The sequence below is a fragment of the Folsomia candida genome, unplaced genomic scaffold (assembly GCF_002217175.1).
Source record: "Folsomia candida strain VU population unplaced genomic scaffold, ASM221717v1 Fcan01_Sc015, whole genome shotgun sequence".
Classification (NCBI taxonomy): Eukaryota; Metazoa; Arthropoda; class Collembola; order Entomobryomorpha; family Isotomidae; genus Folsomia; species Folsomia candida.
Genome location: NW_019091207.1, coordinates 345112 through 372209, shown reverse-complemented (window position 1 = coordinate 372209; position 27098 = coordinate 345112). Strand labels below are relative to the sequence as shown.

General features: G+C 40.2%; 3 protein-coding genes across 6 annotated transcripts in view; 2 read left to right on the top strand and 1 right to left on the bottom strand.

The window, feature by feature from the left end:
• LOC110856313 (filamin-A) overlaps positions 1-15244 on the bottom strand; it is a 35578-nt gene extending 20334 nt beyond the window's left edge. Inside the window, exons 1-17 of one of the 3 annotated variants that reach the window (XM_022104796.2) lie at positions 14114-15244; positions 10975-11089; positions 10725-10883; positions 10607-10651; positions 5827-6099; positions 5346-5500; positions 5203-5244; positions 5020-5137; positions 4790-4933; positions 4401-4444; positions 3800-4321; positions 3276-3385; positions 2798-2913; positions 1809-2465; positions 1128-1343; positions 1000-1023; positions 500-643 (exon numbers count right to left, since the gene is read on the bottom strand). In XM_022104796.2, coding sequence (XP_021960488.1) covers positions 500-643; positions 1000-1023; positions 1128-1343; positions 1809-2465; positions 2798-2913; positions 3276-3385; positions 3800-4321; positions 4401-4444; positions 4790-4933; positions 5020-5137; positions 5203-5244; positions 5346-5500; positions 5827-6099; positions 10607-10651; positions 10725-10883; positions 10975-11089; positions 14114-14146 — 2917 coding nt within the window. In that variant the 5' untranslated portion in view covers positions 14147-15244. Of the gene's footprint in view, positions 1-499; positions 644-999; positions 1024-1127; positions 1344-1808; positions 2466-2797; positions 2914-3275; positions 3386-3799; positions 4322-4400; positions 4445-4789; positions 4934-5019; positions 5138-5202; positions 5245-5345; positions 5501-5826; positions 6100-10606; positions 10652-10724; positions 10884-10974; positions 11298-14113 lie in introns of those variants that run through there. The other 2 variants (XM_035857029.1, XM_035857028.1) reach the window with 2 other exon arrangements.
• Positions 15245-16767: 1523 nt separating this feature from the next.
• Positions 16768-22722, top strand: LOC118437722. 2 transcript variants are annotated; one of them, XM_035857031.1, is made up of 7 exons: positions 16768-17229; positions 17492-18572; positions 18650-19255; positions 19516-19682; positions 19918-20605; positions 21050-21680; positions 22193-22722. In XM_035857031.1, the coding sequence occupies exons 2-7, from the start codon at positions 18517-18519 to the stop codon at positions 22598-22600; spliced, it is 2556 nt and encodes an 851-aa protein (XP_035712924.1). In that variant the 5' UTR covers positions 16768-17229; positions 17492-18516; the 3' UTR covers positions 22601-22722. The 2 variants fall into 2 exon arrangements, with proteins under 2 accessions (XP_035712924.1, XP_035712923.1); XM_035857030.1 differs by having other exon boundaries at positions 16768-18572.
• A 544-nt stretch (positions 22723-23266) lies between these two features.
• On the top strand, positions 23267-26430 carry LOC118437690. Its single transcript, XM_035856970.1, has 4 exons — positions 23267-23796; positions 24217-24769; positions 25292-25438; positions 25676-26430. Exons 1-4 carry the CDS (start codon positions 23324-23326, stop codon positions 26351-26353), a joined length of 1851 nt encoding a protein of 616 aa, XP_035712863.1. The 5' UTR covers positions 23267-23323; the 3' UTR covers positions 26354-26430.
• The last annotated feature ends 668 nt before the right edge of the window (positions 26431-27098 follow it).

Here is a 27098-nt window from a genome sequence, read left to right as displayed (position 1 = left end):
TTGATTACAAGATATGATTCGGAAAAGCTACGCAGCAGAGAAAATTAATGAACATCAGTGAGGCATTAAGAAGATCATAACTAACTAAGCACATAAATAAATACGCAAGTATGCACGTTTTTGCAATCTCAAAAACCCAGAGTGCAGGCTTATTGCATTCTTATTTAGCCCGAGTCAGGTTGTTATGTATATGTAATTGAGGTGGGTACCGCTTCCACAATTGTTTTATTTCCATTCGAATTGAATCCTAATTTTGCAAATTTTACATGTATGCAAAATTTCAAGTCGATTGGATAATTTTTACGATCGTAATAGACAGACAGACAGACAGCCATGACGGGCACATAAGCCCTGACTCCGACTAAAAAGTAAAGTTTGCTTTTACATGGACTACATATGCACTTATAAATATTTTTTTTACTTCTTGTTTTACAACTGCTACGAATAAAAGGTGCTTGCTATTTTTGTGGTATAATGTCGAAATTAGTGAACAACTCACCTGGTACACTGTTCCCGTTGAAGGTCATGTCCACAGCGTGTGGGCCGGTTTCATGTGGAACAAAAACTGCTCGAAACCGATGATCTCCCAGCGCCTTCACTTGACTCGTGACTCGACCACCGTCCACCAAAATGGCCAAGTGACCTATCAAATACATGCGAAATCTTTTTTTAGCATACTAAATTATATACCAACCAGTGGCCGCGGAAGCTGTGGGGACATTGCCATTGTAGGATGGGGGAGGGACGGGTTTATATAAATAAGATGGGGATATCGAATACCCGTGGGGACATTCTGTCTCAACGCTTCCGCGGCCACTGAGCAATAGCTATGCAAATTCCAGACAGTGTCCGCGGAAGTTGTGTTGACATGTGGGACATTAAAATTGTGGGATAGGGGAGGGACGGGTTTGTATAAGATGGGGAGATGATGGGGACATCGAATAACCGGGGGGACGTTGTCCCACCCTTCCGCCGCCACCGTTAAAGAGCTAAATTTACCTGGGCCAGCTCCACGTCCGTCGACTAAAAATAAAATAAAATTACAGGGGATGAAATAAGTGCAATAAAATTTAATGGTTTTTGCAGCGCATCATATAATGCAATTTAAGAGTATTTTCTTTTCTTACTATCAATTTCGACCGGTCTTCCTACAAATCCGTTTGGCACACGAGTAACTTTTATGGCTTTTGGGTTAAAAACAGCAGCTCGAAATGGGCTCCCGTCAATTTGTCGAGGCCCCACAGCAACATTTATCAAATGTTCGCCCACTTCGAGAGGCGTGTATTTGGCACTGACGGAACTCACAGAGTCCACGAGGTGGGTTGGGATTCGACCAGAGGGGCCTAAATTATAAGGGAAAATTAAATAAAAATGTAGATAAAATTCCCTGGTTGAAATTTGTGATCATTTTCTGCAGAAATTTTGCGCCAATTTTCTGCAGAAAGAGTGTATGCAGAGCGATTTGTGTAAAAAACTGTGCAGGAATATGCATAATTACACGCATACGGTTCTGCAGAGTAAAACCCATAGAAATTTTCTGCAAAAATTTGGCAAATTTTCTGCAGAAGAGCGATCAGTGCATAAAACTGTGCAGAACTATGAACATACGTTTCTGCAGAATAAAACGCATGGAAATTTTGTGCAGAAACTGCATAGAAATTTATAACCAAATTCTTTAAAAAAATATGGCTTATGCAAAAAATATGCAGAACACAATATGCATTGAGCTTTTATCGATTACTGCAGAATTGATTTCAACCAGGGAAAAACATTGCAAATTAATTCGTGCCAAAATTCTTACTACATACCGACCACATCCACGCGAATATTATCCAACGAAGTTTGCCCAAATTCCGACGTTATTGTCACCACGACACTCGAATTTATCAACACGACCCCCAACCCGTCCCCCTCCACGACTAAATCTCCATGATAACCGTTCCCATTATAGTTTCCAAAACTCGGACTCCCATGATACTGCTGATGCGCAGATGAACTCTTTTCGAACTGTTCATGAAGCGTGGAAGATTTGGCACTTGAATTCATCATGCTTTGATTGTGATGATGTCGCGTCGATTCGGAGAAGGACTTCATGGCCGATGCCGAACTCAGGTTTTCGTCCGAAATCCGAGTCGAAACCAGTTTCGAACTGAGCAAATCCTTATTCGAAGAAGTCGGGAGCCCTCCGCCGTACTTCAATCGGTGATGAACCGCATCCGTGGTGTCTTGAAGGGCACTTTTTGTCGTGGTTTCTTTAGTAGATCGGCTCGTCGCAGCGTCAAAAGACTGTGACCCACTGGACACGTGTTTAGCACCGCTGTAATTGGCGGCGAATGGGCTGTGACTTCCGGCCCTGGCGAAGGAGTAGTCCGTGTCAAAACTGCGGGTTTTTCCGTGCACCGGTGGCGTCCCTTCTTTATGCCGGCGAGACCGGCTGGAACCCACGCGTAGGCTGAATGGCGAACCTGGAATGGAATTAGTGTAGATTATGCATAAGTTCTGTTAATTGCAATTAATTAGAATTTAATATGGCATCGGGTTTAATCATCCATTAATTTGACAAGCAGTGTTTCGCATGCTAGTAAGTAACCACGTGCAAGAAATAACGGTAATAAAGTGGTTTCTTGCAGCTATTTTGGCCTGCAAGAAATGTGAGGCGCAAGAAACTACGCCGCGCCGCTACATATATTTCATACGGCGCGTGGCTGGATGGCGCAAATTTCTTGCACTTTCTCCCAGTTTCTTGCACCTCGAATTTCTTGCAGGAAACGAAACACTGTTTGCAGGGTTATCGCACCTCGAATTTCGCGTCCATTGAAGTAAATGTGGACCCTATGCTTTCCTGCGTGCAGAACGGGAAGAAGGATGCGTTTTACGCCATCAGCAATGTACTCCGTGTTGTAGGGGATGGATCTAAAGAATAGTTTGACGACATTGCATATTAAAATAGATAAGATAATGATGACTTATCGGATTCATTATTATTTATGTAAATATGTATGTACATAAAATGTCTAGTATGTACTCCAAGACAATACTTTTCGACAAGTAATGAATGACAATTAAGTTATTAATAGGAAAAGCTGTGTAGTAATGATGCATTCGTCATTCGATATGACGGAAAACAATGAATAATTTCAAGACTGCCAAGGAACACGTAAGTAATTCGATATTTGGGATGTGTCCATCCATCCACATCGTTGTAATATTTTGTACAATTATTTTAATAATCCAGCCAAATCACATGAGCAATCAACTTGTTCGTTTCTTCCTACCTTCCTTCATGAGTTACGTCAATGTCGACGTCTCCCAAGCCACCGGTGCCTCGTGAATCACAGATGAAAGCAAATGGCAATCCTGGCAAAGCTCCGTCCAGCGTATCGAGCTAAATAAGCCATAAATAAACTAGATAAATAAATATGTCCATATACAAAAATCTTGTACTGACAATAGATGCGCCAGGTTTGTTCCTCCCCGATTTTTGGAACATGTATAATTCCAGAAATAAGTTTTAATTAAAAAATCGGACCAGTGCGAAAAAAACACATATTTTTTAAATTTCATAATACAAAAAACGCTCCCTTTTCAACAGTGTAGTCATTATGGAGATTGAATTAAACGATTCCGCTGTGGAAAATGGAGCGTTTTGTTTATTTTAAAGTTTACAAAATCGATAGCTTTTTCGTACTGGTGCTATTTTTTAATAAAAAATTTGTTTAGATGTGTGTAATTATGCATATTAAAAAAAAAAAATCTGGGCGGAACAAGCCTACCACACCCATTTTGACTTTGTCCTTACAATGACTCCGTTCGGGTCGTAGACAAAACATGGGAATGGCGACCCTTGAATATCTTTCTCCTTGTATAAAACCGTCACTTTCCATTCTCCAGGCTCTTCCGGTTTAAACGTGGCAGCAAATCCGTCCACCACTTTGTTAACGGTGCATGGCCTCGAGTTTCCCGACGGTGAGAGGGCAACCACTTCCATGTATTCCAATTTGGCTCCGGATGGATCTTGCGGATTGACCAGGACTTCAACAATGGAGCCCACGGCGCATGGGGCGAGACCGGTCGAGTAACTGATTTCCGATAAGCGAGGCACAACTCGGCATTTTAGGGGAGAACCGACAACCGGTTCGCCTTGATATTTGACGACGATTTCATGGATTCCGATATCCGTCGCGGTAAAGGTGCCTTTTCCATGCCCTCCGTCCGGGGCGAGGTTTATTCTAGCGTCCAAATGGCCAGATGGACCTTTCACTTCGACAACGATTTCTCGGTGGTGGATCTCTTCTTCTAAGCATTCCACCCTGAACGAAATCTGGAACAATGATGATTAAAATTTCAATTATGATACACATTGTTATAAAATGAATGCATTTCTGGAAATCTTTGTTTACCGGATCCCCCTTCCGGAAGATATTTGTTTCCCATGTCACCGTAACTGTAATAAAATAATAAAATGTTATGATAGAATCGGTACTAAACATAAATAGGATGCGTATCTGTACAATCAGTCTTAGGATTAGTGTTTCGTTTCTTGCGGGTTTGCTAATTTTTTTGCACTGCGAAGCAAGCCACCCAAGAAATGCGAGGTGCAAGAAACTGAGAGAAAGTGCAAGAAATATGCGCCATCCAGCCACGCGCCGTATGAAGTACAGTGGCTGGACGTAGTTTCTTGCACCTTGCATTTCTTGCAGGTCAAAATATTTCCTTGCAAGAAACCACTTTCTCCCGGTTATTTCTTGCACGTGGTTATCTACTTGCACCCGAAACACGGTGAACTAACCTCTTTGTCCTGGAGGTGGTCTTGCAGGCAGCCACTGATATTGAGAAACATACGCCATGACCCCGAGATGATCGACGGCCGGGTCTGCCATGTCTTTCGGGCGTAGAATTGACGTAACGCCCAGTTTCTCGCCGCCTTTCATTCCTGAAATTTTTAGATTAGATTGATATTAATGCAAATTAACTGTAATCATAACGTAACATTTGTTAAATAAATATATAATTTGGTACCCATTGAAATATTGGACTCCCATTGATCCTGTTCTAGTGACATGTTGTCCATTCCTGGCACTGGACCACCTAATGATCGAACTAATTCGCATAATATTTCTCCATTATTCCAGTCAGTCTATAATTTAAAAAATTTACAATTAGCATATCTTGCCAAAATAATTTTGGTATGTTAGTTCATACCGTAAAATTGGAAACATGTCGATGAGGAATTTGGTTTCGGACCTGAAATATGAACACAGACATGAATATAATACCCGTGACGTTACATATTTATTATTAGTTAGTTATTGGCTGTATTGATTATCCATTTATTGGAAATTTACCCAATTAAGCGTAGTACGAAATCCGGGACCATTCTCTTTCATGAAATAGGACAGATACGTCATCCCGGATAGCTCGTCCAAATGTGGAGATGCCAAATATTCAGGGTCCAGAACAATAGGCACGCCAAGTTCTTTCTTGGCAACTTCCATTGCGACTGAGAAAAAGTTACGTATTTATTTACAATCAATACTCTAGTTTAAATGCGAAATTAACAGAGGTGGACAAAATACTGTGTCAAAATACACTATTTTGACCTCTGTTCTTCCCAGGGTTTGGATTTCCGGGGCTGTTACACCCACAAAAAGACGAAAATCTACGTGGAGAAGGTAACAGTCAGTCGAAAATGCAGGGTTTGCGAAGAAATCCAATTTTTATCGGGTGGAATTATAAATGCCGCTCAAACTACTGAATTTTGACCAAGTATTTTGCCCACCCCTGGAAATTAATTATGATGTTTGCTAAAATCATGTACATATGTACCTCTGCAATTCTTTTCGCCATCATGTTCATTCAGCGCCCTCCAATTAGGGATCAATCCAGGACGACAATAGTCCACCAGAGCGGACAGATTCTTCCCACTTCTCCAATCCGTGGTCAAGTTATTTATTTCGTTTTCTGGTAAAACTGACCGCAGCCAAGCCAGCATCAACTTCTTTGGGGGAAACTTTGATCGACCGATTTGATATCGGACAATTAATGACCAAATCAAACCCAGGATTAGCTTCAAGTTTCCATTAACGATGTCCACGTTTCCTGTAAGGCATCAAAATGTCAAGAGATTGAGAACTTTGACATATGTGGATCATCAAATAATATTGGAGGTCTCCTAGCGTATACTCTCCGATTTTGGGCAAACTCGAGTCAATCAATCGCAAATTTAATTAGTATGAAATTTGGGAAAGACACGATCTCCCAATGAGCACGTTTGGCAGAGATTTTTGCATCCGAAGAGGAGAAAACGCGCTTAATAGCTGGCAAATTTACTGTGTTTTCTCCTCTTCGGATGCAAATATCTCTGCCAAACATGCCCATTGGGAGATCGTGTCTTTTGTAAATTTCATCCTAATTAAATTTGTGATCGATTGACACAAAATTGCTCAAAATCAGAGAACATACGCTGAGAGACCTCCATTTTACATACATAAATCGCCCATTTTTACACGTGCATACATACACGAATCACATAAACCTTATTACATTTTTACATAGCAATTATTGACAACAATGCTACTCACTCTTAGAAAAATGAGTAGGTAGATATGTAGCAGGGAATATATTATTACATATTTCTTATTACGAGACAAAGGTAAAAGTAAGCCACCACACAGCCACAAAAGCAATTCCATCCAACATTTTCTGTCATGAATGATTACGCAAAATGTGTTTTTGGCCAACCTCCACCCACGCCGAGACTGCGTTTCCATTCACCAATTCCTCTGTCTCTTTGACCTCTCTAAATTGGTGCTAACAAATGGAGCTGAATCAGTGGCCGCGGAAGCCGTGTGGGGACATCTGGGGACATTAGCATGGAAGGATGGGGGAGGCAGGGGTTTATATAGCATGGGGAGATGATGCGGACATCGAATAACCGTGGGGACATTGCCCCTCTGTCCCCCCTCCTACCCTTCCGCGGCCACTGGTCCGCAACCACATGCTGCAGTTAATGCATTTTATAAATTGAATTACAACTTTATATAGTTCCTTCCTTATAGTAAGTTGCCTTATCTATCGTGATGTCGTCAACTTTACAATCCTGTCCATCCATAATGATGGGACGCCTTGTCTGGTTTTCTCATTGCATGCCATGTAAAAGTTCGTAATTATGATGATGACGGAAAAAATGGAATGGAGCCACACAATGCACCACACCTACTTTGCAAACAAAGCTCTCTAAATGACGTTACGTTTTCCATCACCGGAGAGTCCACTCATAATAAGCAGATCTTCGTGTCAAATGGCATGTATGTACATATCGTCACTTTTTTGAGACAGGAAAAGGAAGGAAGGAAGAGCAGACAGATAATCATTACTAATATTATGCTTCCCACTACTAGCACGTGGCCATTACATATCAAATATATATACGACAAGAATGCAATTTCATAAAATAGAGCACATAGAAATCCATAGGATTATTTTTTGTGTACGTATTTACTAATTTTTGGCACTCTTAAAACGCAGCATTCGATTACTAGTCAAAATCAGTATATTTTTAATCATTTCTCGGCTCTGGGAATTTATCTTAAAATTCTGGACGACTAATTTGTAGAGCATGGAGTCGCCACTAAAAAAATATGTATACACTTCAGTTTTTGACAGTTTTTTAACGAGAATATTTCAAGTTCGACAAGCCTTAAGAAAAATTGAGACTGGCTGACCTTAATTTTTATAGAACTCCTATCCTTCAACTTACTGGCGACAAATTTGTCCTCCAGAATTTAAAAATAAATTCCCAAAAAATGATTACAAACGTGTTGGTTTGGACAATTTTGGTGATAAGTCCTACGTTAATATGTGTACGTGCAATATTCAATTGAAATTCAAGTCTTCTTCGCTAGATTCGTACATAAAAATGTGAAAAATTATAAGCGGACAAGGAGTGGATTTCAAACTTGTTAAGATGCTGTTTTGCAGAAAAAGAGCTGATATAAAAATTTGAGCCAGTCTTGAATGCATAATGTACAAATGTATGTAATGCAGGATTGCAAATTTTATGCGAATTCCTCACTTTTGTTTCAGCAAAAAAACATTCAATGCCAAGTAAATAAGTTTAGTTGCCGTTATTATTAACGTTGCTTGTTGGAATAAATTTCAAATTTTTTCAGCAAATTGTCCGATGTTATCTCAATCAAACAAATGAAGTCGCCAGTACTGTCGTCTGCGGCAATATCATTATATTACGTTTACGATAACACGAAACGAAACACAGGATATGTTTTAAAGGAGAGACAGACAAACAATGGAAAAGTGAGCCGCAACGTAACGCAATGTAATGTCATGTATGTAATGTGGTTGAAATGAAATTCTAAATTGGTCGTAAACGGGTAATGACACCGGTCGGTTGGTTAAATTCCGTCGGTGATTCATTCTTCTGCCGTCTTTATCATTTAGTTAGAGAGCTTCATTTCATAGAAACAAGTGAATCACACCTAAATATTTCTTTCTTTCGTATGTAGCATTTAGTGGACTGGAAGACGAACAAGGGAGGTCTCCCAGAGGATGCTCTCTGATTTTGAGCAAATTAGTGTCAATCGATCACAGATTTGATTAGTATGAAATTTGGGAAAGACACGATCTCCCAATCGGCACGTTTGGCAGAGATATTTGCATCCGAAGAGGAGAAATGCGCCTTAAAGTTGACAAATTATACACTTTCTAAATTTACTGCGCGTTTTCTCCTGTTCGGATGCAAATATCTCTGGCAAACGTGCCCATTGGGGGATCGTATCATTCGCAAATTTCATACGAATTAAATTTGCGATCGTCTGACACAAATTTTGTCCAAAAATCGGAGAGCATACGCTGGAATACCTCCATTGTCAGGTAATACTTATCTCTCCTCTAGGGTAAAACTATTAGAAATGCATTTTGTTGTGTCTTCTCTGGTGCTAGATGTATGTTGTGCTCCTTCGGATTCTTATGGGCTTGGCTTTTGACATTTTACTGGTTTTGAAGTGCAGATATCGTCGCACCATTAAATAGCCCCATCATCGCCATCACCTCTTATTACTGGCTTTTCTATCCCTTCTTAATTATATTCAGGTTTGTGGCTTGGCTTAAATCTTAAATGAACGGTCGAGGTGGTTGAAACAAGTAAATATGTAAAAAAAAAATCCTCACAATTTATCATAATTCGTATAGATAGATTTACTAGAAACATGTCTAGGCCCGACCCTCGTAATACTTTTTGCTAGAAAATATCCTGAGTTTTTTTAGGATCGTAACAATACCAAGAAGAATCTGCATATTAGTGCTTCTCATTTTTAAAGAGGTACATAGAAGTGCACAGTGGCCGCGGAAGGGTGTGGACGCAGAGGGACAATGTCCCCACGGTTGTTCGATGTCCGCATCATCTCCCCATCTTATATAAACCCCTCCCTCCCCCATCCTACAATGTTAATGTCCCCAGATGTCCCCACGGCTTCCGCGGCTACTGCTTTAAGCATTTGTATCTCGACCTATGTTTCAGCCAGTGGCCGCGGAAGGGTGGATGGGGACAGAGGGGCAATGCCCCCACCTTTATTCGATGTCCGCATCATCTACCCATCTTATATAAACCCCTCCCTCCCCTATCCTACAATGTTAGCGTCCCCAGATGTCCCCACGGCTTCCGCGGCCACTGTACATAAACTGTGTTCAATTTCCCTTCAAATTTTTTTCAAAATATTTAATTAAATGCAAATCTTTCCCAATGTTGTATCATTAAATACAATTAAATTAATAGAATTTTCTACAAGCCACAACACAAAGTTTGGTGGAATACATAAACCGGCCGGCCAATTTATGAATTGATATTAATGAAGGTTTGGTTTTGTACATGAAAAAAAGGGTTAAAACATGAACTCAACGCAGTCATGCTCATCGAATTATAAAAACAATAATCAACAACAAAGAGCTGTTTTTTATACAATATTCAATTTAACCACTAAGAGGATTAGTGGATTTGTAGTCAGATAAATCAGCATAATAATAAGTTAAGAATTCATTTATTCATTTCATTCGTAGATTTCAGAATTTGATTTCTGACAGACAGGGAACAAAGGGCGGTTGGCTATTTTGAGATGCTGGGAAAATTAATTTGATTCGCTTGCATGGCTAACTTTTCAGTGATTTCCTCATTTTCTTCGTTGAAGATAATTAAATATTTGCACGTGCGAATTGCTAAAACTCAGTTTAATTAACGATTTCCTACATTAATTACCCTTGAATTTTATGGATTTCCTGAAATGATATCTATTCCCTTTTAACTGCTATTTTGCAATTTTTACTGGATTTTTTTACACAATAAAAATTCTGGGTCTTATTTATTTGTATAACCAAATTTTTTAACCAGATATTTACCGGATTTTCATGTATATAAGAATCCGGAGTCTTTGCATAATAAAATTTCCATGAAAAAAAATCCAGCATAAATTTAGCATAATTCGTAATGCATGACGCAAATGCATGATGGACATGATTCAATCAAACCTTTACCATAAAAGGATTTCACTGGAGTTCAGTAAGATTATCATCTTGAATGAAATGTTTGCTTGCTTACCAATGTTGACCAGTTTCACTCCATCCGAAGAAATGGCATCTAAAGCTGCAAGTTAAGTAAGAAAATATAGTTATATTAATATTCTAAACTGAATAAAATGAATTAATCTCAATCTCACCTCGTGTAACATTTTCCAGCATTTGGTGCTGATTTTGAGGTTTGTGAATTTTGCGAAGTGTCCGTTTTTGCAGTGCTTCGACCAATGCGCAGAGACACGTCCCGTCGCAAAGATCGGTCGCCAGATCGTTCACGGAGAGGCCTAAGGGTCGCAAATGCTCTGAAAATATGTGCAAATTTCAATATATTTAGAAAATGTTGACCGGTGAAGAATTTGAAAATTTTGAAAATTTTTCAGATTTCCAACTTACCATTCACCCAATTTCTGAAGGTGTGTGCTTGAATTTCAATCCAGAGGTCTTCATTCCCCTTGATTTGCATTCCTTTGGCGGCATGACCTTCCGGACTCCGTGCCAATAGCCCAACCTGCAAATATTTATTCACAAATTTCGATTTTTTCATCTCTCATCCTTTCGTAAATAATGGGGAAATTTCATCTTCCGAAGCTCTGTTTGAAATTTTTGATCGTTTTGTGCAGAAATTTAGGCCAATTTTTTGCAGAAAAATTGTATGCAGAGCGATTATATGCAATTTGTACAGAAATATATGTAGAACTGGGCAAAATTATGCAAAAATTGTGTGCAGGGCGTTTTGTGCGCAAAACGATGCGCAGTATTATGCACGAACGGTTCTGCAGAATATGTACATAAAACCCATTCAAACTTTCTGCAGGATTATGCATATAAGAAAATTATGTCGGACACAATATGCATTCAGATTTTGTCGATTCCTGCAGACTTCGACAGTGATTTCCAACGGAGATGAAGTTTATATGACATTATTAAATATTGCATGAATTAGAATGTTAGGTATATGTATGCCTACGTAGATATGTATATGTAATTAGTTCTGAATCTGTACATCACTCTATCTTTAACTCTCCACTAATAAATACTCTCCTCTGTCTCCTCTCACTGTGTACCACTTATTTATGTATAATCATATATACATAACATTGGTGGACCGTCGAGTACTTTCTTTCGCTCCTCCCACTCACAATGGATTTTAAAATTTTCAAAATTCTTCGCAAGACATATCACCTACCAAATTTGCTACGACTGCGACGACTAAGCAGCTTGACCACCGCCCCTTAGAGCTTGTCATTTTGCTTCCGATAGGGAAACTTCCCAAATCTCTCTTCTCAAAACCTTGCGTAAACTGTGTGATTTTCCTGTGAAACTTTTTTTTGTGAATTTTCGTCATCTGGTCTGTAAATTGGATTATCCTCCCGGATGCTATCAGGTCTGTAAATTGGTTCTAAACCACCCTGCAAATCTTCCCCCATTCTTAAAATTTCCAAATCTCCAGTCCAACATTTACATTTCATAATTCGAGCAAATATGCAAAATTCAAAATTCCGTTATTTGTTTTAAACACGTCAAAAAAATATATGCAAAATTGTCCTTCAAAATTGTTAAAAAATCGTAAAAATATTGTAAAAAAAATTCCTTTTAATTTCTGAAAAATTTTCATCAAAATTCGTTCAAAATTTGCAAAACTTCTGCACAATATATGCAAAAAACTCATTTTTATTCATTTCGTCTGGAAAATTGTCCCAATTCTTTATCAAATTTTGCTGCAAAAATGTAATCTGATTCACCTTGTCTCAAAATTCTGCTGAACTTTTATGCTCGATCTGCGTTGTCACCACTTTCCCAGGCTCAGAATGAAATATAACGCCTTGAGATTAATGTTTGTAATGAGCAACGTCTACATATTATTTGCGTGTTCAAGTATGGAAATCCACATTGTACATAGTTCCCCTTTTTTAACGCGTCACGGTTATGGGTCACCCACAGAAAACCCTGCGTCTTCGAGTTGTCCGGTTATGGGTCACCCAGATAAAACCCTCACAAGTCTGCGTATTTATGTATCTCCGATGTCCCGATGGACCACATACCACGATCACAAAAATGTATTTTTCTTTGTTTATCGTTTTGTCCCAATCTGCAAGTTTTATTTGAGTCAACCACCACCACCACGCCTGAGATGACACAATTCCACCACCGATTGCGAGCCATACCATCTTCTCAAGTTCCAGCCCTGCAAAATTACTGCGTCATTCGATATGTGTATTAAATTGTTCAATGTTATTCATGCAAAATCTTTGTTCATGTTTGTTTTCCGGAGTCATTTCATATTTAATTTTGCATGAATTTTTCCTATGTATGTCCCAAACCATCTAAATTTCTACTTCAAATTGTGACTACTGAAATTGTTAGTTTGCAAACCTACACACTCTTTCCGACTATTTTTCAGGAGAAAAATTTTTTTCGTGAGAGGGTAGTGTTAGGTATATGTATGCCTACGTAGATATGTATATGTAATATACATATGTAATTCTGAATCTGTACATCACTCTATCTTTAACTCTCCACTAATAAATACTCTCCTCTGTCTCTTCTCACTGTGTACCACTTATTTATGTATAATCATATATACATAACATTCTATCCTCTGATTTTACAGTTGAACTAAAGAACAACAAGGTTTGCATAATACACTAATTTCATTCTTGAATTTTTACTACCACCACGAGATCAGTCGTTTATTGGATGTGTAAACTAAAAAAATAAAGTCTCCCTGACTGGCTGACTAATAACTAAGAGCATTGCATTCTAAAAGCAATGTCAATCTATGGAAAAGGAGTAAGTGAGCCAACAAGTGTGTCAGTTTACCATTTCGTCGGCAATGAGTTGACCTTATTTGGTTATCGACAAGTATGGAAATGTCCTGTCTTTCCAAAAGCTAAACTCCACACACATACATACTCATCGTAGTCATATAACCACAAAATCAGTGGCCGCGGAAGGGTGGGGACAGAGGGACAATGTCTCCACCGTTATTCGATGTCCTCATCATCTTATACAAACCCCTCCCCCCATCCTAGCCTGTCAATGTCCCCATATGTCCCCACCCCTTCCGCGGCCACTAGTACCTACACATACAAAATATTATCCACAACACAATGCCACTTCCTTGCCAATCCACATTCAAATCTATCTTCAGCAGCCTATTTTCCATCCATCCATTTGGTGTTACGTATGCCATTCCATTTCACTTTCAGTTTCAATTGGCAAAGCGATTATGTAATCTCTTCAACTCAATTTAAATAAGAGTTGGTTGCTGTTGATCTTCTTCACTCGTGTGCATGCACACACATGCCTTCAAGATGCCTCGGCTAAACCCAGGCTTTCCTTGAATCACCACCAGACATGCATGAGGTCACCGGTGGGCTAGCAAATTAAATCCCCGTAAGAAAAGAAATGCAGGAAAGAAACGCTTTAAAAACATATTTATGATAATTTGCATAAGACGCGAGATTTCAAGATTTATGGAATTGCATGCAGGACATGAGAATATGACAAAAAATGAGGAATAATAACTTACCGCAGAAATCCTGTTTTCTTCAGGGTCCAGCATTTTTTAGTGTTTTTTTAAATCCCTTGGCCAAGATGATGATGAATAAATCAGTGTTTCAAATCCTTCTTGTAACACTTACAACTACAAATTCACGTCACAAGTTCTTTCTGCATTAATCATGTCTCAAATTTTAGAGTGGTTGGTGTCTCAGATACAAAATTTCTGCATTCTTTCTTTCCCAAGTAGAAATCTTTCATAAGTCAGAAGCAGGGTTTAACTGGCAGCATTGTTAAATTTCTTGTTGCTACTACTAAAATGTAATCACGTCGTTACATTACAAAGTCCGTGAGGAATTTTATTGCTTCACAAAACTTTAAATTTTATGAAGTGGAAGGAATGTAAGGCTTTTTTATAGGCCAAAGTGCTAATGATATCTGTACTACTTTATGAAAACTTCCAGGGACATATCAACCACTACACGGGGTGTAAGTAAATAGCACCGAATATTTTATTTAATAAATTCACGTTTTAAAAATGTTAATTCACGTAATTACAAGTATTTTTGAAAAATATGTAAAATTCAGGCACAATTTTAAGGCACAGCAGAACTCGTAATTTAGATCCTTACTACTTATTTATTAATCTCTTAACAGCACCATAATTCACAGCAAACTTGTTAAAATTTGTACTATGTGTTGAAAGAAATAAAATAATAGTAATTTTTTCAAGGAGTCGTACGATTACATTGTTGATCAAGATTGCATAATGGCGTTTTAGCACGCGATTTTTTTAGCACCGATGAAGAAAGTGTCAAAATCTTAAAAGATAACAAACAAATGAAAGTGAAATCACGGTATTTGCTGGGACATCCTGGAAACACGTGAACTGTTTTTAATGACAAATATTTATGCTAAGATTGTCACGATAAAAAGATTAAAAATCAATTCTCTGTAATGAATATGTAGCTAATTATGTTAAGTACTTATCTGATGAACTAAATAATTTGCTAATTGTAAGTTAGATATTTTTCAGCCTACTTATTATTGATCGTGTACTACATATACGTCTCCCTATTATGAATGTATACATAAATACGAACTATTATTATGTACAAGTGAGTGAATCAACAGGTAGGAAAGACGGCTCAGGTGAGACTGAAATGGGTATATGGGATAATTTTTAAAGAGGAGGCGGTGGTGGTGGTGAATCTCTGTAGAATGGTTAGGTCATACCTTTCCTTTACCTGTGCATACTTACTTACTGTTTCTACATAATAATCCCACAGTCAACTCTTTAAACAGCATCAGCATAAGCAGTGGCCGCGGAAGCCGTGGGGACATCTGGGGACATTGCCATTGTAGGATGGGGGAGGGATGGGTTTATATAAGATGGGGACATCGAACGACCGTGGGGACATTGTCCCTCTGTCCCCTCAAGCTTCCGCGGCCACTGATAATAAGAAGGTACATACATACCAATAGACACAGGTAAGTAACGTAAAAGTGAATTGAATTTAAGTAAGTAAGTGGATGCATGCATTCCCGTGAGCAAGTTGGCATGGAAGGAAACATGAGGAGAGACGCGATGAGCTTTAAAAAGTAAAGGGTTGGGATTCGCATTGTCAGTCACTTTGAGTTGAGAAGAGTGATGTAACAATTCAACAATAGCATCCCCCTCATGAATTCCTTGGCTGTTGGAAAATCGTTAATAGCAGCATTCCACTTTATCAGCACCACCACGTTAGTATTTACGACGACGAAAATAGGCATGATAAGCACACCGAGAACTAAGTATGTGAAACAGGTAAAGGTAAAGTTCAACAACGCTGTTACATACATACATATGTATGATTTAGCGATGCAATTGCAGTAATAATTCTGCATTGTGTTGTGTGTGTTCTTCTCGTTTTATTGTCAAGTATAGATTTTCAGATAAATATGCGCTCAGCATGGTAAAAAATTCGCTATTATTTACTTTCGCTTGTATACTTACATATGTACTCGAATTCATAAAAATATCCTTATTATTATGAACATGCAGCGTCATTTCTTTTAATAATGGCTAATGATAATAAAGACGATTCATCAATAGCAGTATAATAGTGGTAGTGGTATACCTGATCAACCCAGGTTTTTTTTGCAATATTGCAAAAATTGTCACATCCATAAATTTCTCCTGTATAAATATTTAGTAATGTATACGTAGATATCATAACTTGTTTAATTGCTTCATTTGTTAACACTAATGACAATAAAATAAATAATGAAATGAAAATTTGCACGTATACAAAATTCAGTTAGCATCAATCATTAAAAGAATTACGGGAATTTTTACAATAATAATTCATCAATCACCACGACCAACCTCCATCAAGCAAAATAATATCTCTCTATTAAATACATTGCTAAGAACCAGTGGCCGCGGAAGAGTAGGGACAATGTCCCCACGGTTATCCGATGTCCCCATCATCTCCCCATCTTATACAAACCTCTCCCTCCTCCCCATCCTACAATGGTAATGTCCCCACAGCTTCCGCGGCCACTGCTACTATGCGACCCAAGCGTTTATTTATAAGACCTCACGCCTGAGCATCAAATTCTACGTCCCCAATCAGCACTTGATTCAAGGCCGTCATCGCGCTATTGACTCCTTTGAAGTGCACAAATATAACGCCAGTACTTTCACTTTCATCCCTTATTTACCAACCAACCAACTAATAATCATTGTACCAAATCATGTAAAACATTGCAACGCCAAACACGAATCGCACACTTGACTTGTTAAATAAGTCGGCGACGGAGGTTCTTTAATGTTTAATCCATGTTCCAGAATTTAACAGCCATTAAACGATTCAACGATTTATTTATTTACCTCCTGCTTCGCGTATTTTTAGTGGTATTTTACCATTTGCGGCATTGTTTTGGCAGGTAAAACATATCAATCAACTCGGTCGGCTCTTGAAATTAGGTTGAATAATAACCTGTATATAAACACAGCAGAGGGGAATTTTGTCGTGTTGTGTTGTAAATAACCTAATTATGTGTGTATAAACCTTCCAAATAGAACTGTGTATCACATATTTTTGAAATTGTGTCTCATCAGTTCCTTCCTGCTGCATTTTTGGCATTGGATTTTGGAATTAAGTAAGTCATGAAGTGATACTACGGACGAACAGTGACCGCGGAAGCTGTGGGGACATTTGGGGACATTGTCATTATACGATGGTGGAGGGAGGGGTTTGTATAAGATAGGCAGATGATGGGGACATCGGACAACTGTGGGGACATTGTCCTGTCCCCACGATTCCGCGGCCACTGTATGTACGTACAATACTGCTGCTACATATTTACAATGAACGACGGACGGATACACGATAAGACTAGGATTATTAAATTTCCTTTGCAGAGAGGTTGCTAATTTCAGTTAGTAATAAGTGCTTAATCGACATGGCCTTGAGTAATTAGCGGAAAGGAAATGACTGCAGTCAAATATTGCGTTTTGTATATGGCGTCATCATTCATCACGGGATTCTACTTACAATACAATACAATCCTACCGCAATGCATGGCTCACCTGTATTATTTTGTATATTTGCATTTATGGAATATAATTATTTCGCAATTTTATCACATGACACATTACTGCCGAGATGGGACATGCATTTGTCAAATTGGGAAAAATTATAGCATTGTAATATTTATGAAATGACAAAGACTGGAATGCAGCGTGTTTTTTGGCGTGCTGTTTATGGACATAAATGACTGTGATGATTGTGATAGATATGGAATGACTATAAAGGGACATCCCTGCAATTCCTTTTAAATATTGAAGAGACAAAAATTGTTTGTTTTTAAAGATATGTCAAATTACTTAATGTAAAAGATAATTGTGTCAAATAAAATTTTTACTTATTTCATTTCTTATTGTGGAAAATCTATGTCGCAAAAATCTTATTTGAAATGGCGAACTCTGCCCGAATTAAGGATTGATATTTTCACATCGTGTTATCAGAATCAACAATTTAGTGTGCTAGTTTAGCCACGTGTGCTATTTTTACCACGTGTGCTAATTTTACCACGTGTGCTAATTTTACCACGTGTGCTAATTTTACCACGTGTGCTAATTTTACCACGTGTGCTAATTTTACCACGTGTGCTAATTTTACCACGTGTGCTATTCTAACCTAACCACGTGGTCTACTTTAACCGCGTGTGCAACAAATCAGATCCGCAGATGACGATTTACTTTACTTGTATTTCTGTGGTCACTACTGACGATTTTTCGTCGTACCCTTTCCTATAAGGGAGCTAGCGTTGCTTAGCTACTAAAAATCCAGCCATACCATAATTCTGCTTCCGCCGGCCAGAATTTACCTCAAAATTTCATCCCATCATGTCAGCCAACCTCTCGAATAAACCACCACGAATCATATGATGAACAACATCATCACTGAAACTGGACCATTTCCAGATTCAAACAACAATAAGTAAGAGATCATCTCGAACTATTTTCTTTTCCGTACATAAAATGAATCACTATATTCTCCTCTCCCCAAAAAATCAGAGGCGGCGTGATGCTTCCTTCCTCTGATGACGACACCCCGGAAGAAAAATTGGAAACCAAAAAATCCTTCATCAGCATCGGACCCTCCGGTTCGGGGGAAGGTCCCAACGAAATTGAACTTGTCAAGTCTCGCCTCAAAAGCAGTGGGGGTGGGAAGCAGGTCGAATTTGCACCCCCTCCCGTCGCGACCCCGTCTCTCTCGCAGGAAAAGATTCGCCGGAGTGGGTCCATGTTTGTCCGAATTTCGGACACAACTGTGGACCAGGAAAGGATGGATGAGTTCGAGAAACTGGAGGCAGATGAAAAAATTAGCGGGTTGCCCCCGCCCGACATTAAATTCAAGAAGGATGACCTTGACCTCGGTCACGCAGTGGAGGAGGTCGAAAGATCATCACCAATACCCCCACAAGTTGAAAAACCTCAATTCATACCACCACCACCAACTGGACCTGCTCCTTCTCTACCTACTACTACCACGGCTACTCGGAAGACGCGAAATAACGACGCCCCCAAAAAAGAGGGTCCAACTAATACGCCTAAAAATTCTGCTCCGAACCCACCTCGTCCCAAGAGTGCGACTCGTTCAAGACATTTGTTAACTGTAGAGTAAGAATTTTTTCTGTAAAGAAAGTTGGAAAACTTGAAATAGAAAGAGATTCTATTTCGGGCTCAGTGGCCGCGGAAGTATGTGGACAGAGGGATAATGTCCCCACAGTTGTTTGATGTCCGCATCATCTGCCCATCTTATATAAACCCCTGCCTCCCTTATCCCACAATGGCAATGTCCCCACACCTTCCGCGGCCACTGCTCATTCGCTCTTTCTTCTCTATCTTAATGGTCTAATCTAATCTTCCTCTCCGGATAGAGTGCTGGGACGGAAAGTTGCTCCAGTGCGGGACAAATCCCCCTACGCGTGCAAAATAATTGAAATCCCGGACCAGCAACAAGCCAAATTTAGGACCAACAAGAAAGTCTGGGTGTGTCAAAAGGATCACAAATTACTTGAAGATCAGCTCCAAGGACATGAAAAGCGTAGGGCATACCCAATTTATATTTCTGTTAAAGGGGACGTTCATAAATCATGTAACGCAAAAAAGTCACGATTTTCTAGACCCCCTTCCCCCCTTATCACATGGACACGATATCATTGGAGCCTTATTAGATCACCCCTCCCCCCTTTCACGTTACATAATTTATGAACAGCCCCCCAAAGCATTACTACTAATAATTTAATCCCCCTTTTGTCCCGCAAATCCCCCACCCGCAGAGAAAACAGAGGACAACGACAACGGCGCTGGTCAGGTCGAAATTGTAAATTGGCTTGTTGCTGATCCACTCGAAAATAAGGATAATTTGATGACTGAATCCATGCCGTTAGCCGCGTGGCCTAATTTCCACACAAATTCGCAGAAAAGTACAGAGACTCAAACATCTAATTCTGCTCCTACTTCTGATCTCGAATCAACTTCTTCTAAATCACATTTGACACTGCCCTTTTCTCAAATCCTTTCCGTCGACTTGACGCCCACGCCGGGAGGCACGTCAACTTTTGAGGCTAATTCAATCGTCCAAGTTGCTGATTATGCTCTCCTCGCCGAAATGGCGGACAAGGTTGAGGCCGGAATTTTTAGGGCGAGTGAGACCTGCAGCGTGTTGATCAATATGGTGTTCAAGGATTCGCTGGGAAATCCAGCGTCTCTCGAGCGTGTCATGGAATCGCAGGATTTTAATGATTTTCTCAAATCGCCGAATGAGATTACCGCCTTGGAGAGAGGGGCCGTCGTGCTGGGGGCGTGTGGTCGGGTTATCAAGGAATATTTGGAGGCGGTTAAGGCTTCTTCTGCAAGAAACGGAGAGGCGGAATCGAACACTAATTTTGCGAGGAGAAGTAGCGAAATTGTTAGTGTGACGGGGGCCAAGAAAAAAAATGTTACGTTGGCAGCTCTGCAGAAAAAGTAGGATTTTTTTAAGTTCTTGGCAGTGGTCGTGGAACAGAGGGATAATGTCCCCACGGTTATTCGATGTCCCCATCCTCTGTTCATATTTTATAAACCCTTTCTCTCTTATTCTACAATTCTAATGTCCCCACGGCTTCCGCGGCCACTGGTTCTTCCTTTTTTTGCAAAAAACTTATGGAAATCCAATCCGCAGGAAAAGTACAATGTTCTTGACAGTGGCCGCGGAAGCGTGGAGGCCCAGAGGGGCAATGTCCCTATGGTTATTCGATGTCCATATCATCTCCCCATCTTATACAAACCCCTCCCTCCTCTCCCCTACAATCGTATTGTCCCCAGATGTTCCCCCCACCTTCCGCGGCCACTGGCTTTTGCATCGTTCTTTTTTCATCGAAATCCAATCCTTATCTTGACTTGCTTACGTATCCCACCGTAATTTGATAGGTACACCTCTTCCGACGCTACAATCTGGTCCTTTGTGCCACCCCTGTCCCCCGACAAGTTTCAACTCGCCCTCTTCTTAAACCCCGAGACGGGCGAAGTCATGCAAACGGTGACTTGTCAAGAGCACATTTTCCGCACGAGGTACACCACGTCTCCGTTGGAATCGCAAATTCGCAACTTGATCTCCTCCAGTCGGGAACAAGTTGGCCTTCCAGCCTTCGTAAAACCTGAATACCTTCTCGACACCATTGTCCGCTGTTCATCCTGTGCAGTGGCTCGCCTCACAAAGGCCAACACGCTGCTGGCCCAGTGCAACGCAAAACTGACCGAGTATTTGCAAGCCATAGCGAAACCAAAGTTTGCCGTGAGCATGGCGAAACTCGGCAAATTGGATGGAATCCGGAGAAACATACAGCAGCTCAATATCACTGCGGGAATCGTGTACCAAATGTCGATGGAGATGAGCAATGCGTGCAAAAGTGTGCAAAATGGGGTATGGAATTCCATGTATGTCCAGGATGTGCTAAGATTTCCCAGGATTCCTGGATTTCCTAATCCGAAGAGTAATAGAGAATGTCAGATCCCGGCTTTTGTAAAGATTCCGGTACAGGAAGCGATGAAACAGCTTAAGGTAACGGTTTGTAGGAGAAAATCGATTAAAATATGTGTCACGTGGGAGTAACCACGTGCAAGAAATAAGGGCAAGAAAGTGTTTTTTTAGCTAGATATTTTGACCTGCAAGAAATGCGAGGCGCAAGAAACGACTTCCGCCGCTATATTTCACACGGCGCGTGGCTGGATGGCGCATATTTCTTGCACTTTGCATTTCTTGCAAATTTTTTGCACCTTGAATTTGCAGTTTTTTGCACTTTGCATTTCTCCCGTTTCTTGCTTTGCAGTATGTAGCTCACCCGCTACAAGAAACGAAACACTGAATACAACTAATTTTAGAACCTAGATATTAATTTACATAAAAAACATGAAATTTTAAAAACATGCACAATTTTAAGTATTTAATTAGCTACATAAACGTACGTACGTACATTTATGACAAAGCATGTTTCAAACTTTCTTCCTTGACAAGATCTCAAAAACTTCTCTGTTCTTGTTCAAAACTTATTTTCTCTCTTCATTTATTTACAGGAAGGCTTGCAGAGCATCGACTACGCCGTGCGACTGGGTCAATTCTCCCTCGAGACGCTCCGATTCGGCGTAAAACTGGAGAAAGAGCACAAAAAGCTGGTCAAAGATTACTTGGAAGGCGTCCGAACGCTGGGGAGTGAGAATGACGTGGACTACGGCTCTCTCCTAATGACGATCCTGTGCAGCACGGAAATGTTGCTGCATTTCGAAGACGTGATGCCATCCGTGGACAAATTCGTCCGATCCGCAATTTTGACCCATCTCGGGAAAATTAACTGGGGAACGGCAGAAGTGCTGGGAATTGTGAAACGGATGGAGACCGATGCTCATATTTTATCCATGAGAACTACCTTCAAACTGAGAGAACTCAAGAATCGGTACAGGCAAGAGTATGGGGGCAACATTTAGGTTTTTTTAAGAGATATTAAATTCTATCCAAAATTCAGAAAGCTTACGCTAAAAAAATCATTTTGTAAATAAAGTATGTAGTTTGAGATAATAAAGAAAGTATGTCATAATTAAAAAAAAGTGCATGCATAGTTCTTTAATGGATATTTTATTTATGTACAATAATTTGTTAATAATGTCATTAAAATGCAAGGTTTTTTGCCTTAATAAATATTAAAGTCGCAAAAAAAAACTTTTTTTCCGTGTGGGAGGGTTCCAAAATATGTAATAATTTGCATAATTTCTTACTAATTTAACTTGTTGCTAAGAAGTAGACTTTGGAAGCCAACTGGGTGGTTTAAGTTTCTACAGAAATTTTGATTTTTTCGGGAGTATCAAAACCTGCCTAATTTTATGCGTAATTACATGTCTGACATCGTATCGAAAAAAGTAATCCGGTGCGAATTGTCCAATTCAACTTCAAGAATGAAGAGCAACAATAAAAGTGCGTTCATGCCCAATTAGTGGCCGCGGAAGCTGTGGGGACATCTGGGGACATTGCCATTGTAGGGGGAGGGAGGGGTTTATATAAGATGGGGAGATGATGGGGACATCGAACAACCGTGGGGACATTGTCCCTCTGTCCCCACACACTTCCGCGGCCACTGTGCCCAATAACCAAATTTATTACTCTTAAATCGCTCTATTTATACATTTGATTTTCCAGTGAACGAGAAAAACCTGATGGACAAGCCCCCCATCATGACCCGCCCGGCGCCATCCCCAGTGGGTGGGCGTGGTCCAAGGAAAACGGTGGCGCCGAGGCCAAGTCCTCCTCCACCCCTTGAAGGACCCTTCATCCAACAACGTGCCCCCCTGCACGAGGACATTCAAACGTACAAACCGGGCTGGTCAATTCCTAAACTTCGCGTGGAAGATATTGGTCGGTCAAGTTCAAATCGAGGCTTACAGATTCTTCCCCCAAGAAAAAAATCATCCGCAAATCCTGTCGCTAATACGGACATGCTGGGACAATTTGACAAGTTCGTGGCAAATCCGAGCCCAATGATTACAGAGAAGAGGTCGAGTCAGCTTAGGCAAAAACTAAGGCATGAAACAAAGGAAAAACTGGCAGATAGCAAGATGGAGAAGGAAATGGATAAAATGAGAAATAAGTTTTTTGGCGAGATCAGCTCCGAGTTGGGATTTGGATATGAGTAAGTGTGGCATAATTTGCATACATTTTCCTTTAATTACGTACAATGGAGGTCTCCCAGCGTATGCTCTCAGAATTTTTAGTAAATTAGTGTTAATTGATCGCAAATTTAATTAGTATGAAATTTGCGGAAGACACGATCTCCCAATGGGCACGTTTGGCAGAGATATTTGCATCCGAAGAGGAGAAAACGCACCTTAAAGTCGACAAATTTTACCTTTTCCAAATTTACTGCGCATTTTCTCCTCTTCGGATGCAAATATCTGCGCCAAACGTGCCCATTGGGAGATCGGGTCTTTCGCAAATTTCATACTAATTAAATTTGTCATCAATTGACACTAATAATTTGCTCAAAATCTGGGAGCATACGCTGGGAGACATCCATTCTCAGAAAACTTGTAACTTTTACAAATCCCTTCAGACAAACCTCTCCCGATACCAATTCCAAAAGACCTGTTGCCCCACAACTTTCCGCAATTCGACTCGCCCCCGCAGAAACCGACTCTTGGAGCGTGATCAGTTCAAAGATGACCAAATCGTTAAAAGATTGGGCAACGGATGCGCAAAAAGCTGAGAATCGCGAATGGGTGCAATCCTCCGCGAGTGGAAACCTTCTGAATAAGAAGACCCACCGAGGAACGCGGACGATCAGACCTCGCTCAAAGTCAAAAACACGTGCCGCCCTGCCAGCCGGAACCCTGCGGGAATACTTGGACATGGGAACGGGCAGATCGGCTCGACGCGTGGTTAACAGTGAAGACAAACTTGCAATTATTTCGCGAGGATTTCGCAAAACTTTGGAACCAATTGCGTCACGAGATATCAGATCTCTTATTCAAACTCCGCCGGAAAATGTGATGGAGAAGCTTTCTCTCGAACACGACTCAGCTCTGGAACGCTCACCTCGCTCGAGTCATCAACCAGCGAAGAATACTGAGGTGAAAACTGGGGGAGATGCTGTTTCCTCGTCTCACGTACGATATATTTATCAGTGTTTTGGGATGGAATGAGTAACCACGTGCAAGAAAATACGGCAAAAAGTGGTTTCTTGCAGGGAAATAATTTTGATCTGCAAGAAATGCAAAGCGCTAGAAACTACGACCCGCTGCGAATACTTCATACGGCGCGTGGCTAGATGGCGCATATTTCTTGCACTTTCTCCCAGTTCCTTGCACTTTTTTTTTGCAGTTTCTTGCACTTTTTTGCAGTTTCTTGCACTTTTTTTGCAGTTTCTTGCACCTCGCATTTCTTGCATTTCGTGCTTGACAGCTATTTTGGCCTGCAAGAAATCCAAGGCGCAAGAAACTACTTCTCTCCCGCCATAATTCACCACGGCGCGTCGCTAGCTACCAGTTTCTTGCACCACATATTTCTTGCTTTGTAGTCCAAGAAATGTAGCAAACCCTCAACAAGAAACGAAACACTGCTACACACCATTAAAACAGTTTCCGGAACTTTTTGTTCAGAAATAACGATCTCCTTAATTATGTATGTAGGCCACCAGGAAGAAGACTCGAGTTAATAATAACGCCCAATCTCACGAAATCCCCCGAGGACGAAGTGGTTCTCAAAATCTGGCTGGATTGATGAATTTTCAGTCTTTACTAGAAATCCAATCTGCCAACGAAGGCCTACCTTCTTCTGTACGTATGCCCAATATTCATATTTATTCAGTGGCCGCGGAAGCTCGAGGGGACAATGTTCCCACGGTTATTCGATGTCCGCATCATCTCCCCATCTTATGTAAACCCCTCTCTCCCCCATCCTACCCTGTTAATGTCCTCCCGGCTTCCGCGGCCGCTGTATTTATTCTTGAAAGCAACAAACCAATCTGTTGAAAGGTTACTCCATATGCAAATTGGATCTGACTTGTTTCACAGAAAGAACGCGTAGCAAAACAGACAAAACCTGATTCTCAAAAGAGGAAAAGTCTCCCCGAAATGAAGCAAAAGCTTCTCCTTTCCGGGACTGAGATGCACGGAACGCTCCAACGTTCCGTCAAATCGATCGATCAAGCTGCAAAAATAGCTCAGAATCTGGGCAACTTGATGTCAAAGGTGGCCATGCAAAATGCTGCAAAATCCAACAATGACGCCTCATTAGACCAGCAAAAGAGTCTCAAATCCACTTCAACAATGTCGTCCCCTGCCGAATCGCAAAAGTCAATCGACCCCGAACTCAAGGATTTACTCCACCGAAATCCATACGCTCCACTAACCGAAGAAATTAGACGTAGAGCAGATCGATTAGCCGATGTGGTGGAACAGGCCGAAAGAAATCTGAAACTTCACGGAGCCGCGTTTGGAATCACGTCCTCGCCAAAAATACGGTCGCATGGAAATTCTCCGAGGAAAAATGATCAAAAGACGACTTCCACCAGCATGACGACGACATCGTCCGGAACTGATTTTGGTTTGCAAACGGAATCGCCCAGGATCATCAAGGGGACCATTGAACCACCAGGGGCAGAGTTTGAATTTGTATCAGATATGAGTTACACGGATCAATTAATGCTGAAAAAGCTGAGGGGTTTGAAGTCCTCGTGGGGTGAAAGTTAATTAGTTTGTAGATAGATTTTCGCACACAAAACAACTTTAATGAATGCTGCATAAAGACAATAAAAGTTTACTAATGGACCACGACCAACCAGTCGCATGTTTATTTAGTCGACTTAACGATTGTGGACAGCGACACTGACATATTAAATTTGCTAATCGATTCACTTCTGTTTCGAGCACCTATTGATTTTTTCAAGGTCATGCGTAGGTATGCACTTAGGTTTTTTTAGGTGTACTCAATTCTGTAGCGGTACATACATTATATTTGTAAATTATAAAATTGGTGTCCAACTAACTAACTGAAGATTTTCATAATTTAAATATTATGTAAATTATTTAAGTAACTTACACTAATCGATACTGACGTATTAAATTTAGGAATCGATACACTTGTGTTTCGAACACCTCACGTGTACATATGTTTAGACTGGGGTACTCAATTTTCGGATTTTTGTCTTTTTTTATAAAAAAATTTTGTAATTAAACACAAAATGGGTATCTCACTTACTGAACTTGTTTACAATTTATGCAAATTAAGTAACAATACAAATCTACTGTTTTTTGTCGTCTTCATGACCTCCATCTATTAATAAAGTTCATCTAGTGAATTGCACAATTTCTACCCAATTTGGCCATGCATACGCCGAAACTTCATTCCTGCAAAGACAAACGATCTTCTACAAAGGGGGAATATGTAGTTTTCGAAATTGCTTCCAACCTCCGATATTTGATCTCTCTCACTCAT